General features: G+C 41.0%; 1 protein-coding gene across 10 annotated transcripts in view; it reads right to left on the minus strand.

Moving 5' to 3' along the window:
* Positions 1-16,800, minus strand: part of LOC132887850 (latent-transforming growth factor beta-binding protein 4) — a 295,961-nt gene that overhangs the window by 24,713 nt on the left and 254,448 nt on the right. For all 10 annotated transcript variants that reach the window (XM_060923581.1, XM_060923582.1, XM_060923578.1 and 7 more), the window contains one exon: positions 8,549-8,731. In XM_060923581.1, coding sequence (XP_060779564.1) covers positions 8,549-8,731 — 183 coding nt within the window. The remainder of the gene's footprint in view (positions 1-8,548; positions 8,732-16,800) is intronic.

Raw genomic sequence — 16,800 nt, forward strand, 5'->3', positions numbered from 1 at the left:
CTCGCCGGCCCCGGGGCTCGAACCCAGGACCTTCTTGCTGTGAGGCGACAGTGCTAACCACTACACCACCGTGGCCATGCAAGGCCTGCTTGAGTTATTTTGGCTGTATGTTTGGGGTTGTTGTCTTGTTGAAACTTCCATCTTCCATAGCTGATAAGATTAAATTATCCTATAACATGTCCTGGTACATCACTTCATTCATGTTTCCTTCGACGATGGGTTATGCTCCAGTACCTTTTGCAAAGAAACAGTCTCATCTCATTATCTCTAGCCGCTTTATCCTGTTCTACAGGGTCGCAGGCAAGCTGGAGCCTATCCCAGCTGACTACGGGCGAAAGGCGGGGGTACACCCTGGACAAGTCACCAGGTCATCACAGGGCTGACACATAGACACAGACAACCATTCACACTCACATTCACACCTACGGTCAATTTAGAGTCACCAGTTAACCTAACCTGCATGTCTTTGGACTGTGGGGGAAACTGGAGCAGCCGGAGGAAACCCATGCAGACACGGGGAGAACATGCAAACTCCGCATAGAAAGGCCCTCGTCGGCCACGGGGCTCGAACCCGGACCTTCTTTCTGTGAGGCAACAGCGCTAACCACTACACCACTGTGCCGCCCCAAAGAAACAGTCCCATAACATAATGCTCCTAACCTCCATACTTCACAATGGGTATGGTGTTCTTAAGATTGTGAGAGCAAGATTTCTTTCTCCAAGCATGATCTAAGTTATTGCCAAAGAATTCTATTTTTTGTTTTGCGTGCCTAGAGTACAACCCCGATTCCAAAAAAGTTGGGACAAATTGTAAATAAAAACGGAATGCAATGATGTGGAAGTTTCAAAATTCCATATTTTATTCAGAATAGAACATAGATGACATATCAAATGTTTAAACTGAGAAAATGTATCATTTAAAAAGAAAAATTAGGTGATTTAAAATTTCATGACAACAACACATCTCAAAAAAGTTGGGACAAGGCCATGTTTACCACTGTGAGACATCCTCTTTACAACAGTCTGTAAATGTCTGGGGACTGAGGAGACAAGTTGCTCAAGTTTAGGGATAGGAATGTTAACCCATTCTTGTCTAATGTAGGATTCTAGTTGCTCAACTGTCTTAGGTCTTTTTTGTCGTATCTTCCGTTTTATGATGCGCCAAATGTTTTCTGTGGGTGAAAGATCTGGACTGCAGGCTGGCCAGTTCAGTACCCGGACCCTTCTTCTACGCAGCCATGATGCTGTAATTGATGCAGTATGTGGTTTGGCATTGTCATGTTGGAAAATGCAAGGTCTTCCCTGAAAGAGACGTCGTCTGGATGGGAGGATATGTTGCTCTAGAACCTGGATATACCTTTCAGCATTGATGGTGTCTTTCCAGATGTGTAAGCTGCCCATGCCACATGCACTAATGCAACCCCATACCATCAGAGATGCAGGCTTCTGAACTGAGCGTTGATAACAACTTGGGTCGTCCTTCTCCTCTTTAGTCCGAATGACACGGCATCCCTGATTTCCATAAAGAACTTCAAATTTTGATTCGTCTGACCACAGAACAGTTTTCCACTTTGCCACAGTCCATTTTAAATGAGCCTTGACCCAGAGAAGATGTCTGCGCTTCTGGATCATATTTAGATACGGCTTCTTCTTTGAACTATAGAGTTTTAGCTGGCAACGGCGGATGGCACGGTGAATTGTGTTCACAGATAATGTTCTCTGGAAATATTCCTGAGCCCATTTTGTGATTTCCAATACAGAAGCATGCCTGTATGTGATGCAGTGCCGTCTAAGGGCCCGAAGATCACGGGCACCCAGTATGGTTTTCCGGCCTTGACCCTTACGCACAGAGATTCTTCCAGATTCTCTGAATCTTTTGATGATATTATGCACTGTAGATGATGATATGTTCAAACTCTTTGCAATTTTACACTGTCGAATTCCTTTCTGATATTGCTCCACTATTTGTCGGCGCAGAATTAGGGGGATTGGTGATCCTCTTCCCATCTTTACTTCTGAGAGCCGCTGCCACTCCAAGATGCTCTTTTTTATACCCAGTCATGTTAATGACCTATTGCCAATTGACCTAATGAGTTGCAATTTAGTCCTCCAGCTGTTCCTTTTTTGTACCTTTAACTTTTCCAGCCTCTTATTGCCCCTGTCCCAACTTTTTTGAGATCTGTTGCGGTCATGAAATTTCAAATGAGCCGATATTTGGCATGAAATTTCAAAATGTCTCACTTTCGACATTTGATATGTTGTCTATGTTCTATTGTGAATACAATATCAGTTTTTGAGATTTGTAAATTATTGCATTCCGTTTTTATTTACAATTTGTACTTTGTCCCAACTTTTTTGGAATCGGGGTTGTATTTTCTTCCAAAAGAGTTCTGATTTGTCTAAATGCTTTTAGATCACTGTGCTTTTTCATAAGCACATCTCTGTACTTCTTTTTTAGCAGTAGAGGTGACTTTTTTTTTTACTCGTCTAAAAGGTGTAGAAACATAAATGATTGTGATAAAGTTCATTGCTTATTGTTTTCTGTGTAACTGCTGTTCCTGCTGCTATCAGGTCGTCCTGCAACTCTTTTTGATTTTTTTTCCCTTTTACCTTCCTTATCATTAGTCTGAGCGTACTATGTGACATTTTGTGTAGTGCACCTGTCCTGAGATAAGTAATTGTGGTTCAGTGAACTTTAGACCTAAATATCACCAAAGCAATTGTACTGATGGATATTTATAGTCTTTAATATGGCTCTGTAGCTTTTTCCATTCAAGTGTTGCTTAATAGTGTTGTCGCTGAGAACTTTAGGAAGCTCTTTTACCTTTAGTATGATTGCTACTTGCAAGAAATCTTTCCAACCAAAGACTTTTAAAATGATACCCAGTGCAATTAGTACAAGAACATTCTTTTGCAGCATTTATATCTAGAACTTAATTAATTTTTTTATGTAACCTTTATGTATATTTTAAAATATAATTTCTGAATACTTTTTTCCATAGCAATTTGATTTCTTAACATATGTTTTTTATGCTTAATATAGATATTTAGGCACTGCCTAAACATGGAGCGCCTGATGAGTGTATGAGCAAAATATTTGCAAGGGCACAAAATCACCCTGAATAGAATAATAGGAGCACGCAGCCGCAGACTGCAATGTGCATGCAGCACCATTAGTACTAAATACCATGCACCTGTTCCTGATTAGCACACAATCATAGCACATACATATAAGGACTTTTAGTGTCACAGAGACTTTGTGAGGTATATGCTCTGTACCCTGCATCTGACATTACTAAGCCTTGTAGTTTGGGTCACTTTTCACCCTGTTTGTGTTTTTGGACTGTGAATATTGTATTACCTCTGATATCCTGTCTGTGCCTCATTTGACCACTGCCTATTTATTGATCCTGGCTTTGTCTACATTTTGGATCTGTTTGCTAGTGTGCTTTCAATAAACCTCTTCCTGCAATTACATGACAGAAACTGTCAATTGTCTAACAAGCTAGTGGACTAATAAAATGGTTTTAACTAGTTTAATATGAAACTGTCCATGAATATCTTCTGTAAAAGGTGTTAGTAAATTCCATGTTTTTTTTTTAAAGCAAATTAAAAATAAGTGCTGGATAAAAATCCATCTATCTTATGTAAATAAAGTTACAAATTTTGTCGTCTGGTGGTCAAGTGTTTGACATACGCTGCCTTGCACTTACAATCTGCTTCGCTGTGGTGGTACACGTTTATATGTACAGATGTAGTACAGTCAAGCCATCAAAAAATAAATTTGATGCCTTCTCTTAAGTATGGGGCTCTACTTTGAATTTTTTTTTTGGTTCATATTTATGAGTACAAAGTCAGAAGTTCTTATAAACAAATTTATGGAAATATATATATTAAGTAAACAAAAAATGTCTGAAAAGACTTACTTCTGTGTGTGTGTGTGTGTGTTTCACAAATGGTGTGCACTGGTTTATAAAACACACTTATGTTGTTCATGCACCATGAGTATGAAGAGTTACAGAATATATTCCAGATACAGTGTGTTAATCAACCAATAGTCCTTTATCACTGTCACTTTCTAACCACAGCATGGTATTTAACTCTATAGTTTTGGTCAAGTTGTTTGATAACACCATTAGTGCTGTAATATCCAGTGGTTTAAAAAAATACAGAGAAACTGTACTTAAGTAAAGTATGAGTACTGTCTCAGCATCTTACTCAATTGAAGAGAAGTATGGAGCCAAACATCTACTTGAGTGAAAGTCAGACATTATCTAAGCTTAAACATATGCAGTCAAGATTAAAATTAATTTTTTTTAGAAATGATCAGAAATTAACAATCCAGAAATTAATGAATGAATTCTAACTCTAATAAACCTAGAGTTTGTTGTGGTGGTTAGCCAATTTTAATTAAAACATAATTGACTAGGCGGCACAGTGGTGTAGCGGTTAGCGCTGTCGCCTCATAGCAAGAAGGTCCGGGTTTGAGCCCCGTGGCCAGCGAGGGCCTTTCTGTGCGGAGTTTGCATGTTCTCCCCATGTCCGCATGGGTTTCCTCCGGGTGTTCCGGTTTCCTCCAGAGTCCAAAGACATGCAGGTTAAGGTTAACTGGTGACTCTAAATTGACCATAGGTGTGAGTGTGAATGGTTGTCTATGTGTCAGCCCTGTGATGACCTGGCGATTTGTCCAGGGTGTACCCCGCTTTTCACCTGTAGTCAGCTGGGATAGGCTCCAGCTTGCCTGTGACCCTGTAGAACAGGATAAAGTGGCTAGAGATAATGAGAATGAGACATAATTGACTAGCAAATTCACCAAACTTACTGTAAAGTTAAAGGTGCTGACTGCAAGGTCATCTGAAATTTTCTATTTTTTTTTATTGTGCCTGCCATTTTCTTATGTCTCACAAGAACAATATCATGTGTAAAAGATGTGATCATTTTGATGTGCTGAGGTTCGCTTTTCTCTGTTTTGGGCCCCTTTTCCTACCTCTTGTGGTAAACAGTATGGCCTTACAGAAATAACTGAATGCAAGGAGCTTTTTTTTTAATGCAAGGAGCTTTAACTAATTAGCAAAAGTTATGGAACTGCAGTCACATCAAGATGGTGATGTGTGGAAAACACTGTGCCGACTGAAAATTTAGATTATACCAGCAGAGTGGTACATCCAAAAGCTGAAAAATGCAGATGTCACAGATCCATATAATTTACCCACAAATGTATTTATTTTTTATTCTGCCCACTGCTCGGTCTCTCTCTCTCTCTCTGTGTGTTCCACCACACGCATATTCACTGCTTCAGATTGGACTAAATGCAGAGGAGTTTAGCTGTGCTTGAGTGTACATGTGACAAAAATAAAGGCATCTTCTTTTGAATTTACCCGCAAATGTATTTATTCCACTTCAAAAGTGTACAGCAAACCAGCTACTGGATTTGAGACCCTACACTATTTAGTATTTGCGACTTCTAAATACACTGGAGATGCTAATGGCAAACAAAAGTACAGATGCTTACCAATATTTCGAGGCAGGTTTCATGTATGCCAGAATGTTAGGAAATTCCCGATAAAGAAAAATACCTTATGACAAATGTAAGCTCAAATATTGACTTCTAATAGCAATAAACAAGCCAGAGTCCAGATCTAGAATATTTTATGGTGTTTAGCCCTGTCTACATGATCAGTACATAACAAACTTGCTACTAGTTGAGCCTAATAAAATATATTGCATCCAAAAGCCCACATCCAGATATACATTTTAACATTGCACAGAGCTTTCACACTAACCTGATATAAAATGTTCTCCACACTCACTGGAATGTTTTGTTGGTATCCGGTCTTCCTGTTTAACTGCAGCTCACCATTTTTTCATCTTTCTGGGTTCATCGGGAAGCGGTGAAAAGTTAAACCAGGTTTATCTCCACATCTGTTATTACATCCAAAAGCACTACAGGTCTCTGCCATTGTTCTTTTAGATGTAACTTCTACATGTTTATCTGTAATTGGGCTTACAATCACGTGCGTATACTTGTGCCAGTCATTGTCCAACACAAAGCTTGGCCAGATAAACAAATCCACAGTGATATCATTTGAAAGGCCCCTATACAATGGTGCTTGAAAGTTTGTGAACCTTTTAGAATTTTCTATATTTCTGTATAAATATGACCTAAAACATCATCAGATTTTCACACAAGTCCTAAAAGTAGATAAAGAGAACCCAGTTCAACAAATGAGAGAAAAAAGTATACTTGGTCATTTATTTATTGAGGAAAATGATGCAATATTACATATCTGTGAGTGGCAAAAGCATGTGAACCTTTGCTTTCAGTATCTGGTGTGACCCCCTTGTGCAGTAATAACTGCAATTAACGTTTCCAGTAACTGTTGATCAGTCCTGCACACCAGCTTGGAGGAATTTTAGCCCATTCCTCTGTACAGAACAGCTTCAAGTCTGGGATGTTGGTGGGTTTCCTCACATGAACTGCTTGCTTCAGGTCCTTCCACAACATTTCAATTGGATTAAGGTCAGGACTTTGACTTCGCCATTCCAAAACATTAACTTTATTCTTCTTTAACCATTCTTTAGTAGAATGACTTGTTTGCTTAGGGTCGTTGTCTTGCTGCATAACTCAACTTCTCTTGAGATTCAGTTCATGGACAAATGTCCTGACATTTTCCTTTAGAATTCGCTGGTATAATTCAGAATTCATTCTTCCATCAATGATGGCAAACTGTCCTGGCCCAGAAGGTTCTTATGCTGGAATGCAGTATTTTCCTTTCTCCAAACATAACGTTTCTCATTTCAACCAAAAAGTTCTATTTTGGTCTCATCCATCCACAAAACATTTTTCCAATAGCCTTCTGGCTTGTCCATGTGATCTTTAGCAAACTGCAGACGAGCAGCAATGTTCTTTTTGGAGAGCAGCGGCTTTCTCCTTGCAACCCTGCTATGCACACCATTGTTGTTCAGTGTTCTCCTGATGGTGGACTCATGAACATTGGCTAATGTGAGAGAGGCCTTTAGTTGCTTAGAAGTTACCCTAAGGCCCTTTGTGAACTCGCCGACTATTACACGCCTTGCTCTTGGAGTGATCTTTGTTGGTCGACCACTCCTGGGGAGGGCAACAATGGTCTTGAGTTTCCTCCATTTGTACACAATCTGTCTGACTGTGGATTGATGGAGTCCAAACTCTTTAAAGATGGTTTTGTAACCTTTTCCAGCCTGATGAGCATCAATAACACTTTTTCTAAGGTCTTCAGAAATCTCCTTTGTTCATGCCATGATACACTTTCACAAACATGTGTTGTGAAGATCAGACTTCTATAGATCCCTGTTCTTTAAATAAAACAGGGTGCCCACTCACACCTGACTGTCATCCCATTGATTGAAAACACCGGACTCTAATTTCACCTTCAAATTAACTGCTAATCCTAGAGGTTCACATACTTTTGCCACTCACATATGTAATATTGGATAATTTTCCTCAATAAATAAATGACCAAGAATATTTTTGTCTCATTTGTTTAACTGGGTTCTCTTCATCTACTTTTAGGACTTGTGCGAAAATCTGATGATGTTTTAGGTCATGTTCACACAGAAATATAGAAAATTCTAAAGGGTTCACAAACTTTCAAGCACCACTGTAACTCAATACTCACTACCGTGGAGTCAAGCCCATGTATTCTAAGGCTAAGACACTGTAGCTAAGCGCCAGCTAGAATGATTTAGTTATCTGTCCAAAAAAATGATGTCATCTAACCTTGCTCTCTTTTACAGTTGCACTCACTAGCCAGACTTTCCTTTTCTTTTCCACTGGCTTTTAGTTGGCGGGAGAGAGGAGTCTGCCATGTTTGCCCATGCCGACTTGTTTTGGTTAAAAGTAGGTCAAACATGCCCCACGGTGGTCACGCAATATTGCTGCTCACTTGTTTCAGCAATTTTTGGAATCATAAAATGTGGGACGCATTTTATCTTGGCAAAACAGTGACACATAGGATACACAGTGTGTGCAGCAACAAAACATCTTGAAACTCCAACAGCTATAGATATAGAACATTTTCCCCAGAATTCAACTTTGCAGTCAGCACCTTTAAGTAATTTTAAGTTTATTTTAACTTTAATTAGATAATTTCAACATGTTTCTTTAGATTTGACTTGACATGATTTCGATTTAGTGAATTTTATTTCATTGATAATACATCTCATCCTGTATGAATCATTGGAAAATCCAGTAAGAGTTGTGCATTTTGGGGGGAAAAAGATAGTAAATAATCCAACTTGTTCATGTTCATTACTGACATTATGAAGCACACATCTAGGGTGTGTTTCATTCTGTGTAATCACTTTACATGACTGTCACTGACAGGCTCCATATATAGTCAATTTGGGCTAGAAAGAAATTTATCTCCGCATGGCTTCTTTATACCCTTCTTTAAATTTTTCTTACAATTGTTGATGGTGTTGTTATGCTTGCCTCATTACAGAACTTCTGATTTAACTTCTGATCAACTTCTTATCTACATATCATTACAGAACGTATGTATTTGCTTACGTGTTCCACCATGTGGGCACAGAGTGTATTGGTTGCACTTGAGCCCCCAGGCTCGCCCCACAGTGCAGCAGCACTCCTGTACAGTCGTATTAGAAGATAGAACTGCACACTGGTCCCTCTGATCCACGTTAAAGTAACACTCTATTGGTTCTCCTGGCTGAGGTAGGGATGATGATGATGACCCTGACACACACACACACACACACACACACACACACACACACACACACACACACACACACACAAATAAAGAGATTAGACACATAATGCCCTTAGGTGAGTCTCTGATCCTACATTTAAATGTAACTAACCTGGTATACTGCACTAGCTCTTTTGTTTGCACTCTAGCTGAAGTCATGCTGCTATAACCTGCTTCCTTACTTATTTTTATACATGGATCCTGTGATACACTGCATTAGATCTTCTGCATATTTTGCCCATTTTCTGATCATGGTACTGCATTTCATTTTGTATTCTACATTCATGCAATACTGTATACAGTGGTGCTTGAAAGTTTGTGAACCCTTTAGAATTTTCTGTATTTCTGCATAAATATGACCCAACATCATCAGATTTTCACCCAAGTCCTAAAAGTAGATAAAGAGAACCCAGTTAAACAAATGAGAGAAAAATATTATACTTGGTCATTTATTTATTGAGGAAAATGATCCAATATTACATATCTGTGAGTGGCAAAAGCATTTGAACCTTTGCTTTCAGTATCTGGTGTGACCCCCGTGTGCAGCAATAACTGCAACTAAATGTTTCCAGTAACTGTTGATCAGTCCTGCACACTGGCTTGGAGGAATTTTAGCCCATGCCTCCATACAGAACAGCTTCAACTCTGGGATGTTGGTGGGTTTCCTCACATGAACTGCTCGCTTCAGGTCCTTCCACATTTCGAATGGATTAATGTCAAGACTTTGACTTGGCCATTCCAAAACATTATTCTTCTTTAACCACTCTTTGGTAGAACAACTTGTGTGCTTAGGGTCATTGTCTCGCTGCATGACCCACCTTCTCTTGAGATTCAGTTCATGGACAAATGTCCTGACATTTTCCTTTAGAATTCACTGGTATAATTCAGAATTCATTCTTCCATCAATGATGGCAAGCCGTCCTGGCCCAGATGCAGCAAAACTGGCCCAAACGATGATATTACCACCACCATGTTTCACAGATAGGATAAGGTTCTTATGCTGGAATGCAGTGTTTTCCTTTCTCCAAAAATAATGCTTTTCATTTCAACCAAAAAGTTCTATTTTGGTCTCATCCGTCCACAAAAAATTTTTCAAATAGCCTTCTGGCTTGTCCACATGATATTTAGCAAACTGCAGATGAGCAGCCAAGTCAAGTCAAGTCTATTTGTATAGCGCTTTTAACAACAGACATTGTCGCAAAGCAGCTTTACAGAATTTGAATGAATTAAAACATGAGCTAATTTTATCCCTAATCTATCCCCAATGAGCAAGCCTGTGGCAATGGTGGCAAGGAAAAACTCCCTCAGATGACATGAGGAAGAAACCTCGAGAGGAACCGGACTCAAAAGGGAACCCATCCTCATCTGGGCAACAACAGACAACATGACTATGACATTAACAGTTTTAGCATGAAGTCAGTTTTGTTGATGTTATAACTCTTCATTGATGGAAACTTGAGTGCAAAAACTGTTTATGACAACTGCAGTCCTAAAATTAGCAAGTTAACTGTAGTCCTCAGCCATAAAAGCATTACTGTAAGTGTCCAGAGCGTCTTCCAAGCGTGACTTTCAACTGTCCATATGGGGCCATCCTCCACAGGAGCGATGTGATGAGACTCCAACCAGACATAGGGCATCAGGGTGGATCAGACAGGTCCGAGGAGCAGAAGTGGTCAGTATCTTGATCTCAGGATTGACATGTAACTCAGAGGAACAGATTGGGGGGGAGAAAACACAGGTTGTTAGGTATGCCCAATGTCACCTGAATAAGTAGGAACAGTATACATTTTGCGCTGAGTACAAGCAGGGACTCCAGCAAAACTAACTATGACAGCATACAGTGCCTTGCAAAGGTATTCATACCCCTTGAACTTTTTCACATTTTTCCACCTTACAACCACGAACTTAAAAGTTTTTTATTGAGGTTGTATGTGATAGAACAACACAGAGTAGCACATAATTGTGAAGTGAAACGAAAATGATAAATGGTCTTCAAAATTTTAAACAAATAAAAATCTGAAAAATGTGATGTGCATTAGTATTCAGCCCCCCTGCGTCAATACCAGTCTCAAGTCTTTTGCTGCCTCCAACAGGTTTTCTTCCGGGATTGTCCTGTATTTAACTCCATCTTCCCATCAACTCTGACCAGCTTCCTTGTCTCTGCTGCCACCACCATGTTTCACAGTGGGGATGGTGTGTGCAGGGTGATGAGCAGTGTTAGTTTTCCGCCACACGTAGCGCTTTGCATTTAGGCCAAAAAGTTCAACTTTGGTCTCATCTGACCAAAGCACCTTCTTCCACATGTTTGCTATGCCCCCTACATGGCTTCTTATGCCTGTCTTTCAACAATGGCTTTCTTCTTGCCACTCTTCCAAAACAGCTGGATTTGTGGAGTGTACAACTTATAGTTGTCCTGTGCACAGATTCTCCCACCTGAGCTGTGGATTTCTGCAGCTCCTCCAGAGTGATCATGGGCCTCTTGGCTGCTTCTCTGACCAGTGCTCTCCTTGCTCACTTTGTCAGTTTAGGTGGACGGCCATGTCTTGGTAGGTTTGCAGTTGTGCCATACTTTTTCCAATTTTTTTTAAAGATTTTTTTGGGGCTTTTTTCACCTTTATTGGATAGGACAGTGTAGAGACAGGAAATGAGCGGGAGAGAGATGGGGAGGGATCGGGAAATGACCGTGGGTCAGAATCAAACCTGGGTCCCCGGATTTATGGTATGGTGCCTTATCCACCTGAGCCAAGGCTCAAGGGGTATGAATACAAAGTTCAAGGGGTATGAATAATTTTGCAAGGCACTGTAACTAAAAGGAGAGACCCAGAAGGTAACACAGGCATGAGGGAGCCCCAGGACATAAAGCAGTCAGCCACTACACCGTCAACAAACTCGAGTGAGCAAGCACGTGGGGAACTGACAGCATCCATACATCCCAGTTTACCAAAACACACTATGTCTGAGGACCCTCCAGATCTACTCCTTTACCTCATAAACACTATTAACAAAAGGCTTGACTAAACAGATATGTTTTCAGCCTAGACTTAAATGCTGAGACTGTCTGATTTCTGAACACTGCTTGGAAGGCTGTTCCATAATACTGTGGGGCTTTGTAAGAAAAGGCTCTACCCCCTGATGTAGCCTTCACTATACGAGGTACCAGCAGATAGCCTGCACCTTTTGATCCAAGTAGGCATGGCGGGTCATAAAGGACCAGAAGTTTGCTCAGGTACTGTGGTGCGAGACTATTCAGTGCTTTAAAGGTCAAGAGTAGTATTTTAAAATCAATACGAAATTTGATTGGGAGCCAATGCAGTGTGGATAAGACAGGGGTGAGGTGGTCATATTTTCTAGTTCTAGTAAGGACTCTTGCTGCTGCATTTTGAACTAACTTGAGCTTGTTTATGCACTTATTGGAACATCCAGACAGTAAGGCATTACAATAATCCAACCTGGAGGTAACGAAAGCATGAACTAGTTTTTCTGCGTCGTTTAGTGACGTTACATTTCTTATCTTAGCAATATTTCTGAGATGAAAGAAAGCTATCTGTGTAATGTTATCAATGTGAATTTCGAATGAAAGGCTGGGGTCAATAATCACCCCGAGGTCTTTTACTGCTGCATGTGAAGAAACAGAAAGGCCGTCCAGAGTTACTGTGTAATCAGAAAACTTACTTCTAGCGGCATGTGGTCCTAGAACAATTACTTCAGTCTTGTCAGAGTTAAGCAGAAGGAAGTTAATAAGCATCCAGTGTCTAATGTCCTTTACACATTCCTCAATTCTATTAAGCTGGTGTCTCTCATCTGGTTTTGCAGAAACATACAACTGTGTGTCATCAGCATAACAGTGGAAACTAATAAAGAAAGAAAGCACAACTTTATTCATCATACACTTGTGAAATTTCCTCTCTGCAGTTAACCCATCTGAATCAGTGAACACACACATGCACACATGTGAGCAATGAGCACACACACATGCCCAGAGCAGTGGGCAGCCATGCTAACAGCGCCCAGGGAGCAGTCGGGAGTTCGGTGCCTCGTTCAAGGGCACCTCAGCCCAAGGCCATCCCATATTAACCTAACAGCATGTCTTTGAACTGTGGGGGAAACCGGAGCACCCGGAGGAAACCCACACAGACACGGGGAGAACATGCAAACTCCACACAGAAAGGCCCTCACCAGCTGCTGGGTTCGAACCCAGAATCTTCTTGCTGTAAGGCGACCATGCTAACCACTTACACCTCCGTGCCACCCATACATAATATAATGTTTATGAATCATATCACCCAGAGGTAACATATATAAAGAAAAAAAACAGTGGACCCAAGACAGAACCTTGTGGAACACCAAACTTTACTTCAGTATGTCTAGAAAAATCACCATTTACATCAACATACTGATAGCGATCAGTTAAATAAGACCTGAGCCAGGAGAAGGCTGTTCCCTTAACTCCCACAACATTTTCTAGTCTATCCAGAAGAATGGAATGATCAATGGTATCAAATGCTGCACTAAGGTCAAGCAACACAAGCAGCGAGACACAGCCCTGATCAGACACCAACAGTAGGTCATTTACTACTTTAACCAGAGCTGTCTCTGTGCTATGATGAGGTCTAAATCCTGACTGATACATTTCATGGATGTTATTCCTATGTAAATATAAGCATAACTGCTGTGCCACAGCTTTTTCAAGGATCTTGGAGATAAAGGGCAGGTTTGATATTGGCTGATAAATGAACAGCTGACAGGGATCAAGGTCAGGTTTTTTAATCAGGGGTTTGATAACTGCTATTTTAAAGCATTTGGGTACATAGCTGACCCTAAGAGAAGAATTTATTATTTTTAGAAGCAGTTCAATTACTTCAGGTATTATCTGTTTGAATAGACATGTAGGTAAGGTGTCTAGCAGAGGTGAGGACTTGAGACTTGGGGACTTGGACTCGAGTTGACTCGAGTCACTGTTTTCATGACTTGTGACTTGACTTGACAAAACATGAAAATACTTGAGACTTGACTCAGACTTGGAAGTTTAAGACTCGGGACTTGACTTGACTTGACACACGATGACTTGAGTGACTTGAGTGTTATTTCCATCGTGTTTATATTGTGAAAATAAAATGTAATATGCACATGTGAATCTGAATGTGTTAAGGACATCAGACACTGGATGCTTATTAATTTCCTTCTGCTTAACTCTGACAAGACTGAAGTACTTGTGCTAGGACCACATACAGCTAGAAGTAAGTTTTCTGATTACACAGTGACTCTGGATGGCCTTTCTGTTTCTTCACGTGCAGCAGTAAAAGACCTCGGAGTGATTATTGACCCCAGTCTTTCATTCGAAACTCACATTGATAAAATCACCCGGATAGCTTTCTTTCATCTCAGAAATATTGCAAAGATAAGAAATTTAATGTCATTGCATGATGCAGAAAAACTAGTCCATGCTTTCGTTACCTCCAGGTTGGATTATTGTAATGCCTTACTGTCTGGATGTTCCAATAAGTGCATAAACAAGCTCCAGTTAGTTCAAAATGCAGCAGCAAGAGTCCTTACTAGAACTAGAAAATATGACCACATCACGCCTGTCTTATCCACACTGCATTGGCTCCCAATCAAATTTCGTATTGATTATAAAATACTACTATTGACCTTTAAAGCACTAAATGGTCTCGCACCACAGTACCTGAGTGAACTTCTGCTCCTCTATGACCCGCCACGCCTATTTAGATCAAAAGGTGCAGGCTATCTGCTGGTACCTCGTATAGTGAAGGCTACATCAGGGGGCAGAGCCTTTTCTTACAAAGCCCCACAGTTATGGAACAGCCTTCCAAGTAATGTTCGGGAATCAGACACAGTCTCAGCATTTAAGTCTAGGCTGAAAACATATCTGTTTAGTCAAGCCTTTTGTTAATGGTGTTTATGAGGTAAAGGAGTAGATCTGGAGGGTCCTCAGACATAGTGTGTTTTGGTAAACTGGGATGTATGGATGCTGTCAGTTCCCCACGTGCTTGCTCACTCGAGTTTGTTGACGGTGTAGTGGCCGGCTGCTTTATGTCCCGGGGCTCCCTCATGCCTGTGTTACCTTCTGGCTCTCTCCTTTTAGTTATGCTGTCATAGTTAGTTGCCGGAGTCCCTGCTTGTACTCGGTGCAATATGTATACTGCTCCTACTTATTCAGGTGACACTGGGCATACCTAACAACCTGTGTTTTCTTTCCCTCCCCCCACCCCAAATCTGTTCCTCTGAGTTACATGGAGTCAACAGGAAATCTTTTGGTGGAGAGGGTGGAGACCTCGACTGGCTATCGTAGCCTGCAGGGAATCGGCCGTCAGACATTCTGTCGCATGTCCCAGACCCGGTGAAATGTAACTGAATTGTCTTGGCCAGCCCTAAGGGTCCCATCTGCATCTCATCATTGCTGAGGAGTGTGCTCCCATCACCCAATCAAGCATCCAGCCAGAGCAGGTCATGATATATTTTTTACCATATTAACATGCCATTGTTGTGTGTTATGCCTGATGTAAAGAGACTCGTCTCTGCGAGCCTACCACACAGATTTAATACTTGTCATTTTTAGGGCATACCTAACAACCTGTGTTTTCTTCCCCCCCCCCCCCAATCTGTCCCTCTGAGTTACATGTTGATCCTGGGATTGAGATGCTGGCCTCTTCTGCCCCTCGGACCTGCTTGATCCATCCTGGTGCCCTGTGTCTGGTCGGAGTTTTATCGCACCGCTCCTGTGAAGGACGGCCCCATGAGGACAGTTGAGGGTTATACCTGTTAAAACTGTTAATATTATAGTCAGGCTGTCTGTTGTTGCCCAAATGAGGATGGGTTCCCTTTTGAGTCTGGTTCCTCTCGAGGTTTCTTCCTCATGTCGTCTGAGGGAGTTTTTCCTTGCCACCGTCGCCACAGGCTTGCTCATTGGGGATAGATTAGGGATAAAATTAGCTCATGTTTTAAGTCGTTCAAATTCTGTAAAGCTGCTTTGCGACAATGTTTATTGTTAAAAGCGCTATACAAATAAACTTGATTTGATTTGATATACTTCAGTAATTTTTATTGCACTGCCGTTGCGTTGTCACCGCCCTGTCCATCAGGCACGCTCTCTGTGTGGGCTATATACCATGCCCCATGCCACGATGTGTTCACAGATTTCACATCATATCATCATGTCAGCCATCCCAAGAGTAATCACTTTCGGCTTCAAGGGCTACTGCCTAGAAGGCAAACAACGAACGGCACAGTGCAAGGTTTGCAACGTGACGATTTCTGACAGCCAGACCATGATCTCCAATTTCGTCCGGCATTTGAAGATCCATTCTGCCCAGTAAGTTTATTAATGTGTTGTTATTTGGTGATAGCAGCTAAACTCCTCGTTAGCCAATGTTAGCCACGAGAGTGAGCGGTAGGAGGATTTTAGCCGTTGCAGATGTAGCTAGGGATTCAGCTTATTATTGTGAAATTCTTATGTGAATGCTGGTAAGCAATGTAGTTACGTCAAGTTTAATGATATTGTATATCAGTAGTAGTAAGTTGATTGTGCACTTTGCAGTCGTGATGCTGAATAACATAAGCAGCTTCCTACCCTATTGTTCTGTTTCAGGGTTAAGCTAATGGTCAGCTTGTGAACATGTACACGTTCATGAGCAGTACAAATTCGTGTAAGTGTGTTCGTGTACATTAGCCAGACTGTCCATAGGGCATAGAGGCAGGGGAGTTTATCATAGCCATTTGAAATAGCAGTGCAGCAACCTGCACATTTTTTTCGTCACACTACCCGATCAAAAAAGAAAAGAAAACTCCGTAACACTGCCTATCATGCACTATTGAAAAAAGCGCCACGATTTGGATTCACCGGCATGCCACTCGCTATTTGAATACAGGCTAGCAGCAATACTAAACTCTGCAAAATAGGCTGACTGTGCGCGAGAGTCTCGGTTCCCGCTGTAACACAGTGTTACGAAAATAAATTGTGCAGTCATCCAAACCATGAATTTACATTTAGTATATCAGGCTACCAGGCTGCCAAAACAATGGTTTGAATGACTAC

This window comes from Neoarius graeffei, chromosome 6, assembly GCF_027579695.1.
Source record: "Neoarius graeffei isolate fNeoGra1 chromosome 6, fNeoGra1.pri, whole genome shotgun sequence".
NCBI lineage: Eukaryota > Metazoa > Chordata > Actinopteri > Siluriformes > Ariidae > Neoarius > Neoarius graeffei.